At 42.9% G+C, this 13,189-nt stretch overlaps 1 protein-coding gene across 2 annotated transcripts in view; it reads left to right on the forward strand.

Moving 5' to 3' along the window:
- The window catches only part of CHN2 (chimerin 2), a 481,322-nt gene that overhangs the window by 258,486 nt on the left and 209,647 nt on the right, over positions 1-13,189 (forward strand). Inside the window, exons 4-6 of one of the 2 annotated variants that reach the window (XM_073677920.1) lie at positions 2,624-2,655; positions 5,830-5,943; positions 12,186-12,471. In XM_073677920.1, the coding sequence (XP_073534021.1) occupies positions 2,624-2,655; positions 5,830-5,943; positions 12,186-12,471 (432 nt within the window). Of the gene's footprint in view, positions 1-2,623; positions 2,660-5,829; positions 5,944-12,185; positions 12,472-13,189 lie in introns of both variants that reach the window. The other variant, XM_073677921.1, reaches the window with a different exon arrangement.

Genomic DNA, 13,189 nt, shown 5'->3' on the forward strand with positions numbered 1-13,189 from the left:
TTACATGTCACGGAACGACAAGGAAATGTCCGGCGGACGGCACAACACACGGGAAAAAAGAGATGATATAGGGGGGAGGAAGGTACCAAGTGGTAGGGAACGAGGGAAGGGACACCTCCTGACACCAACCAGTGTCTGTCCCCAGGGGTGGGTTAATAGTAACAAGGGCCCTGGGCAGTTTAGATCATGTCACATGATCCCCTGTGATAGATCATGTGATAGTTCACGTGAAATTAATTTGGCACAATATTAATATATATTAATTATAATTTTTTTACATTAATTGTATGACTTAATATTGAGCACAATTAAGTATGCTGACATCCCCTATATACAGTATGAGACCCTCCACACAATATGAGCTGCCACAATCCTCCTATACACAGCGGGAGGCCGCACTTCGCCATCTATATACATCGGGAGGCCGCATGTTGCCATCTATACAGCAGGATGCCGCACGGCGCCATCTATACACAGCGGGAGGCCGCACGTCGCCATCTATACACAGCGGGAGGCTGCACGTCGCCATTTTTACACAGCGGGAGGCCGCACGTCGCCATCTATACACAGCGGGAGGCCACACGTGGCCATCTATACACAGCGGGAGGCCGCACGTCGCCATCTATACACAGCGGGAGGCTGCACGTCGCCATTTTTACACAGCGGGAGGCCGCACGTCGCCATCTATACACAGCGGGAGTCCACACGTCGCCATCTATACACAGCGGGAGGCCGCACGTCGCCATCTATACACAGCAGGAGGCTGCACGGCGCCCCCCAGATACAGCGGGAAGCCGCATGAAGCCATCTATACACAGTGGGAGGCCGCACGGCGCTCCCCAGATACAGCGGGAGGCCGCACGCAGTCACGCACACACACAAACATATACAGACATATACATACACGCATAAACACATTTGAAACACAAAAATACATATAAACAGACATCACACAATGATATCTGCCTGCACTCACACACACTCACTCACACACTCTCTCACCATCCCCCGACTCGGCTCCAGTCGTCCAGCTCCTCTCCGGTGCAGCAGTGCAGGGCGCACACTGTGTTACGTCACACTAGCAGACACGGCCGCGCACAGGGCCTTGTCTCCTAGCTGTGACGCGGGCGGGCCAGCACACAGGGAAGTTAACAGGTGCAGTGCTGGCCCGGCCGAAGAAGAAGCAGCGGCCATGCGCAGCTGCTGGGGGAGCGGTCCGGGGCCCCTCCACCTCTGCCTGCCGGTATGTGCTGCATTGGCGCCCACATATTACGCTACAATGAGGGCAATATGGCCATGGGCCCCCTGGAGCCCCGGGCGGTAGCCCAGATTGCCCTCATTATAATCCGCCTATGTCAGTCCCTAAACTCCCCTATAGTCCCTAGACGGGTTCTTCCCCCCCATGTGTGATCATGTGCCTAAGCCCTCGCTGGCCCTGGACTTAACCTGGCTAGTGTGCAGGCCAGTGAGACACTAGTCTCACTACTACAATAGGACTACACAAGAAAGGTAAGACAAATAATGGGAAAATAACAACACAAAATACATTTAGCTTTCCAACAGGAAACTTCACCACTGCAACGAACACCACAACTTCTCCAGAGACTGGCTCCTTCAAAGAGGTCAGCATAGAATGAGCTATAACCAGCAGTCAGCTGATGGATCATGTGCCTATTTGAAGGGAGGTGGAAGTGGCACCAATCAACATCAGCTGACCGTCCTCAAAAGGCTGTCAGCAAGAGACTAAGATTAACCCTTGCTGGACAAAAAGGAAAAAACTACATTGTAGGGAGTCTGCTGCCAGAGTTGTCAAAAGAAGAATCAGCTGCTGGTACTCTGGAGGAAGCAGACATAGGCCAGGGCACTTGAGGGTGCTGGGAATAAACAACTAAAAATGGAGATTCTCCAGAAGACTCCTCAACGAGGTTGTTGTAAGAAAACTCTGCCCAGAGGAATAGTTGTAGCTGGTCATCCTGACGGGCAGAGATGAAGTGGCAAAGGTAGTTCTTGAGGATCTGATTTACCCGTTCCACTTGCCCATTGGTCTGCAGTTGGTACATGGTGTAAAAATCCAGCTGTATGTGACTACAGTGAGTAGGATGGCGCTGAGGAGGCATGCAAGTTACCGCCATGATAAAATGCACTTTCTTCTTTCTCAGCAGGCATTTTTCAAAACCTGAAGCGGAAAAAAAATGCTCCCTAAGACTTGTATTTGTAGTTATACTTGTATTTGTCAATCCTTTTTGTCATACATTTGTACTTTGCGCTGTAACCACATAAATGCAGTTCAATTTCAGGAGCAATCACTGCTGTGTCAGGTTCTGAACATCTCAGGGAAATGTTGCTCCCAAGCAGACATTCAATTCATATCACTCTTTGTAGTCACAGTGTGTGTGATTTCAAGCCTACAACAAAGTGACATTTGTTTTGTGGATTTTTCTAGCTTCTTATCCAAACATTGGTTGTAATTGTGATAGTAATGATACCTGTTTTCATGTATAGCGCCTGCATATTCTGCAGTGTTTTACAATTGGGAGAACAGTAAACAGGAATCAACCATTAATGAACAGAGAATAGACAGAGTTATTAAAGTATTTAGTTGTATTTTTTCTTTTTCCTGCAGGTGGAGAATAGACCAAAGCACTATGGACGGGAGTACGTAAGCAACCATTACACTTTTTAATAGTTTTAATATAACATATATACAAATAATGTCACATACTTAGTGCAGATTACAAAATGTTGAAATATCAAAGAAAATTGCACACGTCAGGAGCTTGAAATTTAGCCATTTTAAAGCAATTTCCAGCCTTGAGCTAAATTTCTGTAGTCACTGAGCACACTGTCAGGATTTCCCTCAATTGCCAGATCTAGCAGACGGACACGTGACTAACAATATGCGATCAGTATAATGGCGGTCACATGCCAACTAGATTCTCATCTGCTTCTTTCAATTTTCTTTTGAGAGAAGTAGATGAGAAATTATTTGCATTATGAAGACCAGTATGCCAATGTTCTATTGAGAGAAGAGACAAAGAGTCTATGGTGAATGTCTTTCCTTTTTTTGTGATCCTTTTTGTAAAGGGATTGCCCAGTCCAACGCTAATTTTTATGTACACTGCCGATTGCTGAATCCTAATAATGTGTTCTAGCGGTCATCACATGACCCCAAGTATGCAAATCGCATAATTGCTGTCACCGGGCCACCGTTCGAATGTGCAGGCACAACCAATTCTAACAGTGTACATGTTAAAATTTGCTCTCGGCTGGACAACCCTTTTAATTTTAGGTCTCCATTCTCAAGATGCCCAAAGTCCCCATGATGTCTTCTGTACTGTACCATTCATTGTACCTGAACAGACGGACTAAATCCTGTATCTCCCCCTTGGTGTTGTGGATTTCAGCTTTTAAAGAACTCACTTGCTCTCGTTCTTTACGTCTCTCTGTATCAAGCGGGTCTATACCAAGCAAGTTTCAATTGTATTATGATAGCTGTTAGATCCGGAGTCCTTGGAACTAACCATTGATGGAAGAGACACCATAAAGTTTCCACTAAGATTTCATGTACCATTTTGGGCACTGCTGTGTTATCTTCTTGGGGTCTAAGCTGGTGAAATAAAATTGTCCGTGGAGTTAGAAGAACATTTAGCCTCCAGTGTCTGTGCACATACTCTGATACTTTCTATCAGTATTCTTGTGTGAGCGTACCCTCCCATGCCCTATAAGTTAGTTAGGGGAGTCCGACCCATCGGGCATGCTTAAATATGATCTGGGAATTGTTGGGACAGCCATTTATGAAAATCATACAACACGGCATGCATCAGTTTAAAGTAGGCTTCCTTCCATTGCTCATCAGTGATGCATTTCCTAACCTTGCCCCAGTTGTCCAGTAACTGTTCCATAATGTATTGATCCCATGTCCACCTTGCTCAGTGTGTGATCTCTGCCCTACCATATCATCCAAGGTAGGTGTTTGTGCCTCTACACTTAGGTCCAGTACCTACAGAACATATTTACCCGATGGATGTTGAAGAAATGGGTTTCTGGGAGTGAGAACCTTCTTCTATGCGCTCTCTCTCCTCCTCAAAGGTTCAATGAAGTCAGTATCGTTCTGATATTCACTACTGAGATCTTGTTCTTTATGGAGAGAAGGCTACATAAGGAAATAGTCAAGTATAGACCTAAAATATATCCATTTATTTGGTTTCCTCTTCATATATCTGCTTCCTTAATGGTGGAAAATAAATCTACCTTAATTCAAAGACCCTGTGTATGGTGAAATGTGAAAGGGAACTGTTTATTCCCGAGGGGCTTATTTGTCAGTCCCAGTTCTCATTCAGTAAGGAACTGCTCATTTTAGGTGGGATCTTGGCATGCAACTTACTTTATTGTGTTCCCTCCTCAAAGGTAAAAACAACAGGAAGCTGCCAGAATGGAAAGTTTCTTTTCTGCTCATTCAGCCAACTCATTTTTGAAAAGTTTATTCATTAAAAAAAACACCTCCTTGCCTTGTCCTTGTAGAGCTTCAGTGAAAACTATTTAACACAGATCACATTAGCGAGGTGTATAATAGTTATAAAATCCATTTAAAGGGAAGAAAATTACCAGTTGTATAAATCTGTTTTTTGTGTTACATGTATTTTTTTAATTTGGACTTCTTTTTTATATTGTGATTTTTTTTATTTTAAAAAATAAAAATCTTGCAATATTCACTCTGGCGTTTTTATATACTCATACTTCCTGCCCTTTCAGGAAGAGGTGTCAGCAAGGCTCCATATTATCAGAGACAGGATTACAGAGAGGTAACACCTCTATACACAGCTGATAAATACAATCCATCAATCACAAACAGCTGCCCCTTCTCCCCCTCCCTTCACAATGACCTTTGCACAGGCTCATTAGACACTATAATATAAAAGATGGGGTCGGGGTTTGACCATTCAGGCAGATGTACATGTGTTGTTTCCTGAAACAGAAGCCCCAGTGGCCAGTGTGTGCAAGATTTCTATTTTTTTTATTTTTAATACTGATCGTGAAATGTAAAAAACATTCCCAAAAATATTTAAAAAATACATTTAACACAAAAACTTGATTTAAACAATAGATATTTTTTTGATGATAGCTTCTCTTTAAACAACATTTTAAAGGGAATCAGTCAGCAGGTTTTTGCTATGTAATCTGACAGCACCATGAGGTAGAGACAGAGACCCTCATTCCAGCGATGTGTCACTTAGTTTACTGGGTGCAGCAGTTGTGATAGAATCTCAGTTTTCTATGTTGCAGATCTAGCAGAGCTTGGAATGCTGAGCCCTGTATAACCCCGCCCACACCACTGATTGGACGCTTTTTGCGTTCAATGTATATTAACAGAAAGCTACTAATCAGTGATGGGGATGTGGTTGGACCAGGAGGCATGTGACACCTAGTCCTCTAGTCATAATCTCCTGCTGATAAAATACTGATACATCGCTGGAATCATGCTGCTCTCATATGACAAAAGAAAAACCTACTGACAGATTCCCTTTAAATAATTTTGTCTGGATATCACTTGGCCTTTGCAAGAGTGATATAGTATTAGATGGCAGCCATTCAGTCAATGGACTCAATAGACGTCCATATCTCTGGATCTGAATGTCTCAGACTCTTGTTTATGGCTGCGTGGGATCATAAAGGTAGAGGGCCTATGTGGTGACCTTTTTCTCCATTGGCACTTGAGGGGGCTATTTGGTAGAAGCCCCTACATGTGCTGCTCTTATTTAGATTCCCTATGGTTGCATTTCATGTACAATAATCTGAGGTCAGTAACGTTTCTTGTCTGTTCCTCCTCAGGTTCCATGGCATCATTACTCGGGAACAGGCAGATGCGTTGTTGTGCACTGCAGAAGGATCGTACCTCATTAGGGAAAGTCAGAGGCAACCCGGCTGCTGCACATTGGCCTTAAGGTAGATTATTACTGTGTCTGACACCAGCTCAGAATTAGTTTGGAGTCGTTTTTTCCAATTTAATGATGTATTGATTTGGTTTCCTCAATATCAGTTGAAGAATCCTCTCTGAATCTCCTTCCAATAATATATTCTTTTTGTCAGCAGCTTAATCCAATTGTTCTCTTGGCTGTTGATGACAAGACTATTCAAGGGGAATAACGCTGCAGTTCATTCCTGTCCTGTTTTGGACAATCACCTGAGGAGACAATTGCAGCTACACAGCCGTGACATGAAATCAATGCCTAACACCTTCAAAAAGTGACTGCTGCTAAATGGGGGTGGGGTGGTCTCTGCTTGTGTAATATAGACCCTAAAGATGAAAAAAACTTCATTTCAGTTTGGTCATACTGTATATATCTGACATTTATACCTTCTGGGGAATTAAATAATTAGCCATGGATTATTGCCTTAGTGCATCCACCGGCAACACAACGTCCACTCTTAAACATGAATCTGTGTGGATTCACTACTTAAGACCAATATTTATCACCTATCCACAGAATGGGTAATAATTAGTGTAACGCTGAAGACTCCATTGCTGGACCACCTCCAGTCACTACCAAGGTCACAAGTACCAGGGTCATTTTCTCTCGTTTATGCCCACTGCTTTGTTTTTCTGCTCTACAGTTCCAAAACCCTTGTAAAGAATTTCTTGGCCTTGCAAGAATTTGCTGTTGTCAACCACCTGATATGTCCAGGAATTGTCCATATTCTCATGCTCTGTAAATTGTCATCCTCTCCATAAGCAACATTCCGCTGGCACTATAGGTGTTGGAACCTTCACAATGCTCCTGCTATTATTCTATGGCTTGCCTGTGATAAACTTAAAGCTCACTTCTCTGTTATCCTTGTATGCGGTTTGACAGACTGGAGAGCAGGTACATTTAAAAAGGTATGTCCCGTGCAGTCTTGGTACAACCCTCCACTCGGTTGTAAAAACTGTGAACAATCCAAGGATCCAAGGCACTGGGTAGTATCATAGAATCATAGAATGGTAGAGTTGGAAGGGACCTCCTGGGTCATCTGGTCCAACCCCCTGCTCAAAGCAGGATTCACTAGATCATCTCAGACAGATGTCTGTCCAGCCTCTGTTTGAAGACGTCCATTGAAGGGGAACTCACCACCTCTCGTGGCAGCCTGTTCCACTCATTAATCACCCTAACTGTCAAAAAGTTTTTTCTAATATCTAATCTGTGTCTCCTCCCATTTAGTTTCATCCCATTGCTTCTAGTCTTTCCTTGTGCAAATGAGAATAAAGATGATCCTTCTACAATGTGACAGCCCTTGACATATTTGTAGACAGCTATTAAGTCTCCTCTCAGTCTTCTTTTTTGCAAGCTAAACATTCCCAAATCCTGCAACCGTTCCTCATAGGACATGGTTTGCAGACCAGTCACCATTCTGGTCGCTCTTCTCTGAACTTGCTCCAGTTTGTCTATGTCTTTTTTAAAATGTGGTGCCCAAAACTGTACACAGTATTCCAGATGAGGTCTGACCAAAGAGGAGTAAAGACCGATAATGACTTCACGTGATCTAGACTGTATGCTTCTGTTAATACATCCCAGAATTGTATTTGCCTTTTTTGCTGCTGCATCACACTGTTGACTCATGTTCAGTCTATGATCTATTAGTATACCTAAGTCTTTTTCACATGTACTGTTGCTTAGCTCTATTCCTCCCATTCTGTATATGCTTTTTTCATTTTTATTGCCCAGATGTAGTACTTTGCATTTTTCCCTGTTAAAAACCATTCTGTTGGTTGCTGCCCACTGCTCCAGTTTATTTAGGTCTTTTTGAATCCTCTCTCTCTCTTCTCTAGTATTAGCTATCCCTCCTAGCTTTGTGTCATCAGCAAATTTAATCAGTTTACCCTCAATTCCTTCATCTAAATCATTGATAAAGATGTTGAACAATACAGGTCCCAGGACGGAGCCCTGTGGTACCCCACTTGAGACATTCATCCAGCTGGATGTGAAGCCATTTACAACCACCCTTTGAGTCCGATCACTAAGCCAGTTATGAATCCACCTAACAGTTGCCTGGTCCATTGCATACTTGGTCATTTTTTCAATAAGGATGGTGTGAGATACTTTGTCAAATGCTTTGCTGAAGTCAAGATATACTATATCTACAGCATTTCCCTGATCCACCCAGTCAGTGATTCTGTCATAGAAGGAAATTAAGTTAGTCTGACATGACTTGTTAGTTACAAACCCATGCTGACTCTGGTTAATCACTTCATTCTTATCCATGTACTTACATACATGTTGTTTAATAATTTGTTCAAAGATCTTTCCTGGTATAGAAGTCAGACTCACCGGCCTATAGTTCCCTGGGTCCACATTCTTCCCCTTTTTGAAGATAGGAACAACATTTGCTCTTCTCCAGTCTTCTGGGACTTCTCCTGTTCTCCAAGAATATTCAAAGATTATTGAGAGTGGTTCTAAAATTTCTTCTACGATCTCCTTCAGTACTCTGGGGTGTAATTCATCTGGACCTGGAGACTTGAACTCATTTATGTTAGCTAAATATTCCCTCACAATCTTTCTGTTTACAGATAACGTGGATTCCTCTATTCCTTTAAAAGGACAGTGAACATCAGTTGATGTTACATTTTCTTTCTGAGAGAAAACAGATGCAAAATAGGAATTAAAAAGTTCGGCCTTCTCAACATCCTCTCTTACCATTTCTCCATTTTCATCCTGTAAAAATCCTATAGCATCTTTGACTTTTCTTTTACTTTTGACATACCCCCAAAATCCTTTTCTATTGCTTTTGACATCTCTTGCAAGCCTTAATTCATTGTCAGCTTTAGCTAACCTGATACGTGCCCTGCAGGATCTGCAGACTGCATTATAATCTTCTTTAGATATGCCTCCCTCTTTCCATTTAATAAACATTTCTTTCTTTCTTTTTAGCATGTGTTTAAGTTCTGTGTTCATCCATCCTGGTTTCCTTAAATGCTTCCCATTCTTTCTACTTTTCGGGATTGTTAACGATTGTGCTTTGAGAATCTCATTTTTAAAAATTTCCCATCCTTCCTGGACATTTTTGTCCTTAAGGACATCCAGCCATTGGATCCCTCCTATTCTCTTTCTGAGTCTCTTAAAATCTGCCTTTCTAAAATCTAACCTTGAAGTTTGAGTCTTCACATGTCTTCCTCCTCTAGTTATCCAAAATTCTATAATAGCATGGTCGCTGCCTCCTAGGGTCCCAGCCACTTTTACCTCCTCAACCATTTCCTCCCTGTTTATAAGGATTAGATCCAAAGTAGCAGATCCCCTTGTTTTCTCCCCTACCTTTTGGAAGATAAAGTTGTCAGCAAGAGAGGATAAGAATTTGCTTGACCTGTTAGTTTTACTTGAGAGAGATTCCCAACAAATGTCTGGATAGTTGAAATCTCCCATGACCACTACGTCATATTTTTTGGAGAACTTGGTCATTTGATACATAAAGAGTTCATCCATATCTTCAGCTTGCCCAGGTGGCCTGTAGTAAATGCCTACAATGGTGTCCTTTCCGTTGTTCTCTCCTTGTATTCTTACCCAAACAGTTTCCACAGAACTCCCAGTCTCTGAAGCTTCAATCTCTGTGCAGATATACGCTTTTCTAACATACAATGCAACACCTCCTCCTCGTTTATCAAGTCTGTTTCTTGCAAATAAGTTGTATCCTTTTAGCCTTTTATTCCAATCATGTGTATCGTCCCACCAAGTTTCAGTGATTCCAATGACATCATATTCCTTTTCCTGCATTAGTAGTTCCAATTCTCCTTGTTTGTTGCCCATGCTTTGTGCATTTGTATAAAAACATTTTAGTTTGTGATTGGTTTCTCTTCCTCCCATATTTTTATTATTTAAATTGTTTTGTCTTTGTTCTTCCTTTCCACTTCCAGTAGCAGATATCTCAATAGTATTTGTCAGCTGTATGGCTTTTTCTGGCCTTTTGTTTCCCTTCCCACATTGTTCTAGTTTAAAGCTCTCCTGATGAGTGTAGCAAGGCGACTTCCAAATACATGTTTTCCAGTCTTCGTAAGGTGCACCCCATCTCTAGCAAGTAGTCCATCGTATAGGTAATTCATTCCGTGATCCAGAAATCCAAATCCTTGTTGACGGCACCATCGACGTAGCCAGTTGTTCACCTGTAGAATCTTATTCCACCTCATTGTTCCATGGCCATCCACTGGGAGGATGGATGAGAAGACCACCTGCGCTCCCAATTCTTTCACTTTCTTGCCTAAGTCTTCAAAGTCACTGCAGATGGTTTCCAGGTCCTTTCTTGCGGTGTCATTTGTCCCCACATGTATTAGCAGGAATGGGTAGTGATCTGTAGGTCTGAAGAGTCTTGATATCCTGTCAGACACATCTTTAATTTTTGCTCCTGGAAGACAGCACATTTCTCTTGAGGTTATGTCTGGTCTGCAGATAGCGGCCTCTGTTCCTCTTAACAGGGAATCCCCCATGACCACCACTCTCCGTTTTTTCTTCACAACATTCTTCTTTCTCCATCCAGGAGGATTCTGAGGGCTTACAAGGTTATTCATTGCTGGCAAAGTCTTATTTTGCTGTATTTCTTCCTGGTTCTCCTGTGTGAGAGCCTGGTACTGGTTCCTGAGCAGTATGGGTGCTGACTGCCTCTCGATCCTCCTGCTTCTGTGGGTCACATGCTTCCATTCCTCTGTTTCGTCAGGTGCAGTTCGAATTTCTTCTCTTTCTGAATGATGAAGAGATAATTCTGCTCTGTCTAAGAACTCTTCACCTTCCTTAATGATTTTCAAGGTAGTTAACCTCTCTTCTAGATTTCGCAACTTTTCCTCCAACAGGGACACAAGCTTGCATTTCTGGCATGTGAAGTTTGGCTTTTCCACTGGCAAGTCTATGAACATGTAGCAGGATATGCAGCTCACCAAATGGCTCCTGGACTCTTCCATGTTCTTATTGTTAATGTTCTGAAAACAGTGAAAAAAGCTTAAAAAAAAGCTTCAAAATGCGCGCACCGGTAGGCGCGCGGTTTACCGATGTCCTCTTTTCAGCTCCAACAGCCAAAATCCAGTGTTCTTTGAGCTCGCGGAGACTCTTCACTTACCCCAAAATGCAGTGGGAATATGCAAATTATCTCCTCAGGACTCCTCCCCTGGTTTACCGATGTCCTCTTTTCAGCTCCAACAGCCAAAATCCAGTGTTCTTTGAGCTCGCGGAGACTCTTCACTTACCCCAAAATGCAGTGGGAATATGCAAATTATCTCCTCAGGACTCCTCCCCTGGTTTACCGATGTCCTCTTTTCAGCTCCAACAGCCAAAATCCAGTGTTCTTTGAGCTCGCGGAGACTCTTCACTTACCCCAAAATGCAGTGGGAATATGCAAATTATCTCCTCAGGACTCCTCCCCTGGTTTACCGATGTCCTCTTTTCAGCTCCAACAGCCAAAATCCAGTGTTCTTTGAGCTCGCGGAGACTCTTCACTTACCCCAAAATGCAGTGGGAATATGCAAATTATCTCCTCAGGACTCCTCCCCTGGTTTACCGATGTCCTCTTTTCAGCTCCAACAGCCAAAATCCAGTGTTCTTTGAGCTCGCGGAGACTCTTCACTTACCCCAAAATGCAGTGGGAATATGCAAATTATCTCCTCAGGACTCCTCCCCTGGTTTACCGATGTCCTCTTTTCAGCTCCAACAGCCAAAATCCAGTGTTCTTTGAGCTCGCGGAGACTCTTCACTTACCCCAAAATGCAGTGGGAATATGCAAATTATCTCCTCAGGACTCCTCCCCTGGTTTACCGATGTCCTCTTTTCAGCTCCAACAGCCAAAATCCAGTGTTCTTTGAGCTCGCGGAGACTCTTCACTTACCCCAAAATGCAGTGGGTAAAACTTTTTGGAAGGATACTACCTGGTGCCTTGGATCGTTGGATTGTAGACAGGAGAGCAGGAGCAGAGAGACAACCCCTTCCCCACCCCCACACAATGCATTTCAGCTGTTCTGCTGCTATGGTCTGAACTTGAGAACAAGCAGAGGACCACAAGTCAGACAGAAGGGGAATATCTGGCGGTTAGTATGGCCTTAATACATTGGTCAATGGCTGCAAAATACCTCAACATGGTGATACCGATGATATAGAGTTATTACATTGTCATCTAGCATGGTGCGCTGGGGGTTATGAGGTTATAGCTTACTTTTCCTGACATTTGTGTTGTTTCTCCAGGTTTGGTCTCCAAACAATGAACTACAGACTTTTCTATGATGGAAAGCACTTTGTGGGAGAGAAGAGATTTGAGTCAATACATGACTTGGTAACTGATGGCCTTATTACCTTGTATATAGAGAATAAAGCTGCGGAATATATTGCAAAAATGACAACCAACCCCATTTATGAACATGTTGGATACACGTCTTTACTGAAAGAAAAGGTTACAAGAAGACTAAGCCGAACGAAGAATGAATCAAAGCGGGCTCACGTGTCCAATGGAGGAAATAGCTCTGTAGAGAAGGTGAGTGGTGACTACGATACATTTATTTTCAGTAGCTGTTCATGGCTGTGACATCAGTGACTGTATACAGTGGTGGCCAAAAGTATTGGCACCCCTGCAATTCTGTCAGATAATACTCAGTTTCTTCCTGAAAATTATTGCAATCACAAATTCTTTGGTCTTATTATCTTCATTTAATTTGCTTGCAAGGAAAAAACACAAAAGAGAATGAAGCAAAAATCAAATCATTGATCATTTCACACAAAACTCCAAAATGGGCCAGACAAAAGTATTGGCACCCTCAGCCTAATACTTGGTTGCACAACCTTTAGCCAAAATAACTGCGAACAATCGCTTCCGGTAACTATCAATGAGTTTCTTACAATGCTCTGCTGGAATTGTAGACCATTCTTCTTTGGCAAACTGCTCCAGGTCCCTGATATTTGAAGGGTGCCTTCTCCAAACTGCCATTTCGAGATCTCTCCACAGGTGTTCTATGGGATTCAGGTCTGGACTCATTGCTGGCCACCTTAGAAGTCTCCAGTGCTTTCTCTCAAACCATTTTATAGTGCTTTTGGAAGTGTGTTTTGGGTCATTGTCCTGCGGGAAGACCCATGACCTCTGAGGGAGACCCAGATTTCTCACACTGGGCCCTAAATTTTGCTGCAAAATTTGTTGGTAGTCTTCAGACTTCATAATGCCATGCACACGGTCAAGCAGTCCAGTGCCAGAGGCAGCA

The sequence above is a fragment of the Phyllobates terribilis genome, unplaced genomic scaffold, assembly GCF_046119375.1.
Source record: "Phyllobates terribilis strain yellow unplaced genomic scaffold, ASM4611937v1 Scaffold_4__5_contigs__length_816908805, whole genome shotgun sequence".
NCBI lineage: Eukaryota > Metazoa > Chordata > Amphibia > Anura > Dendrobatidae > Phyllobates > Phyllobates terribilis.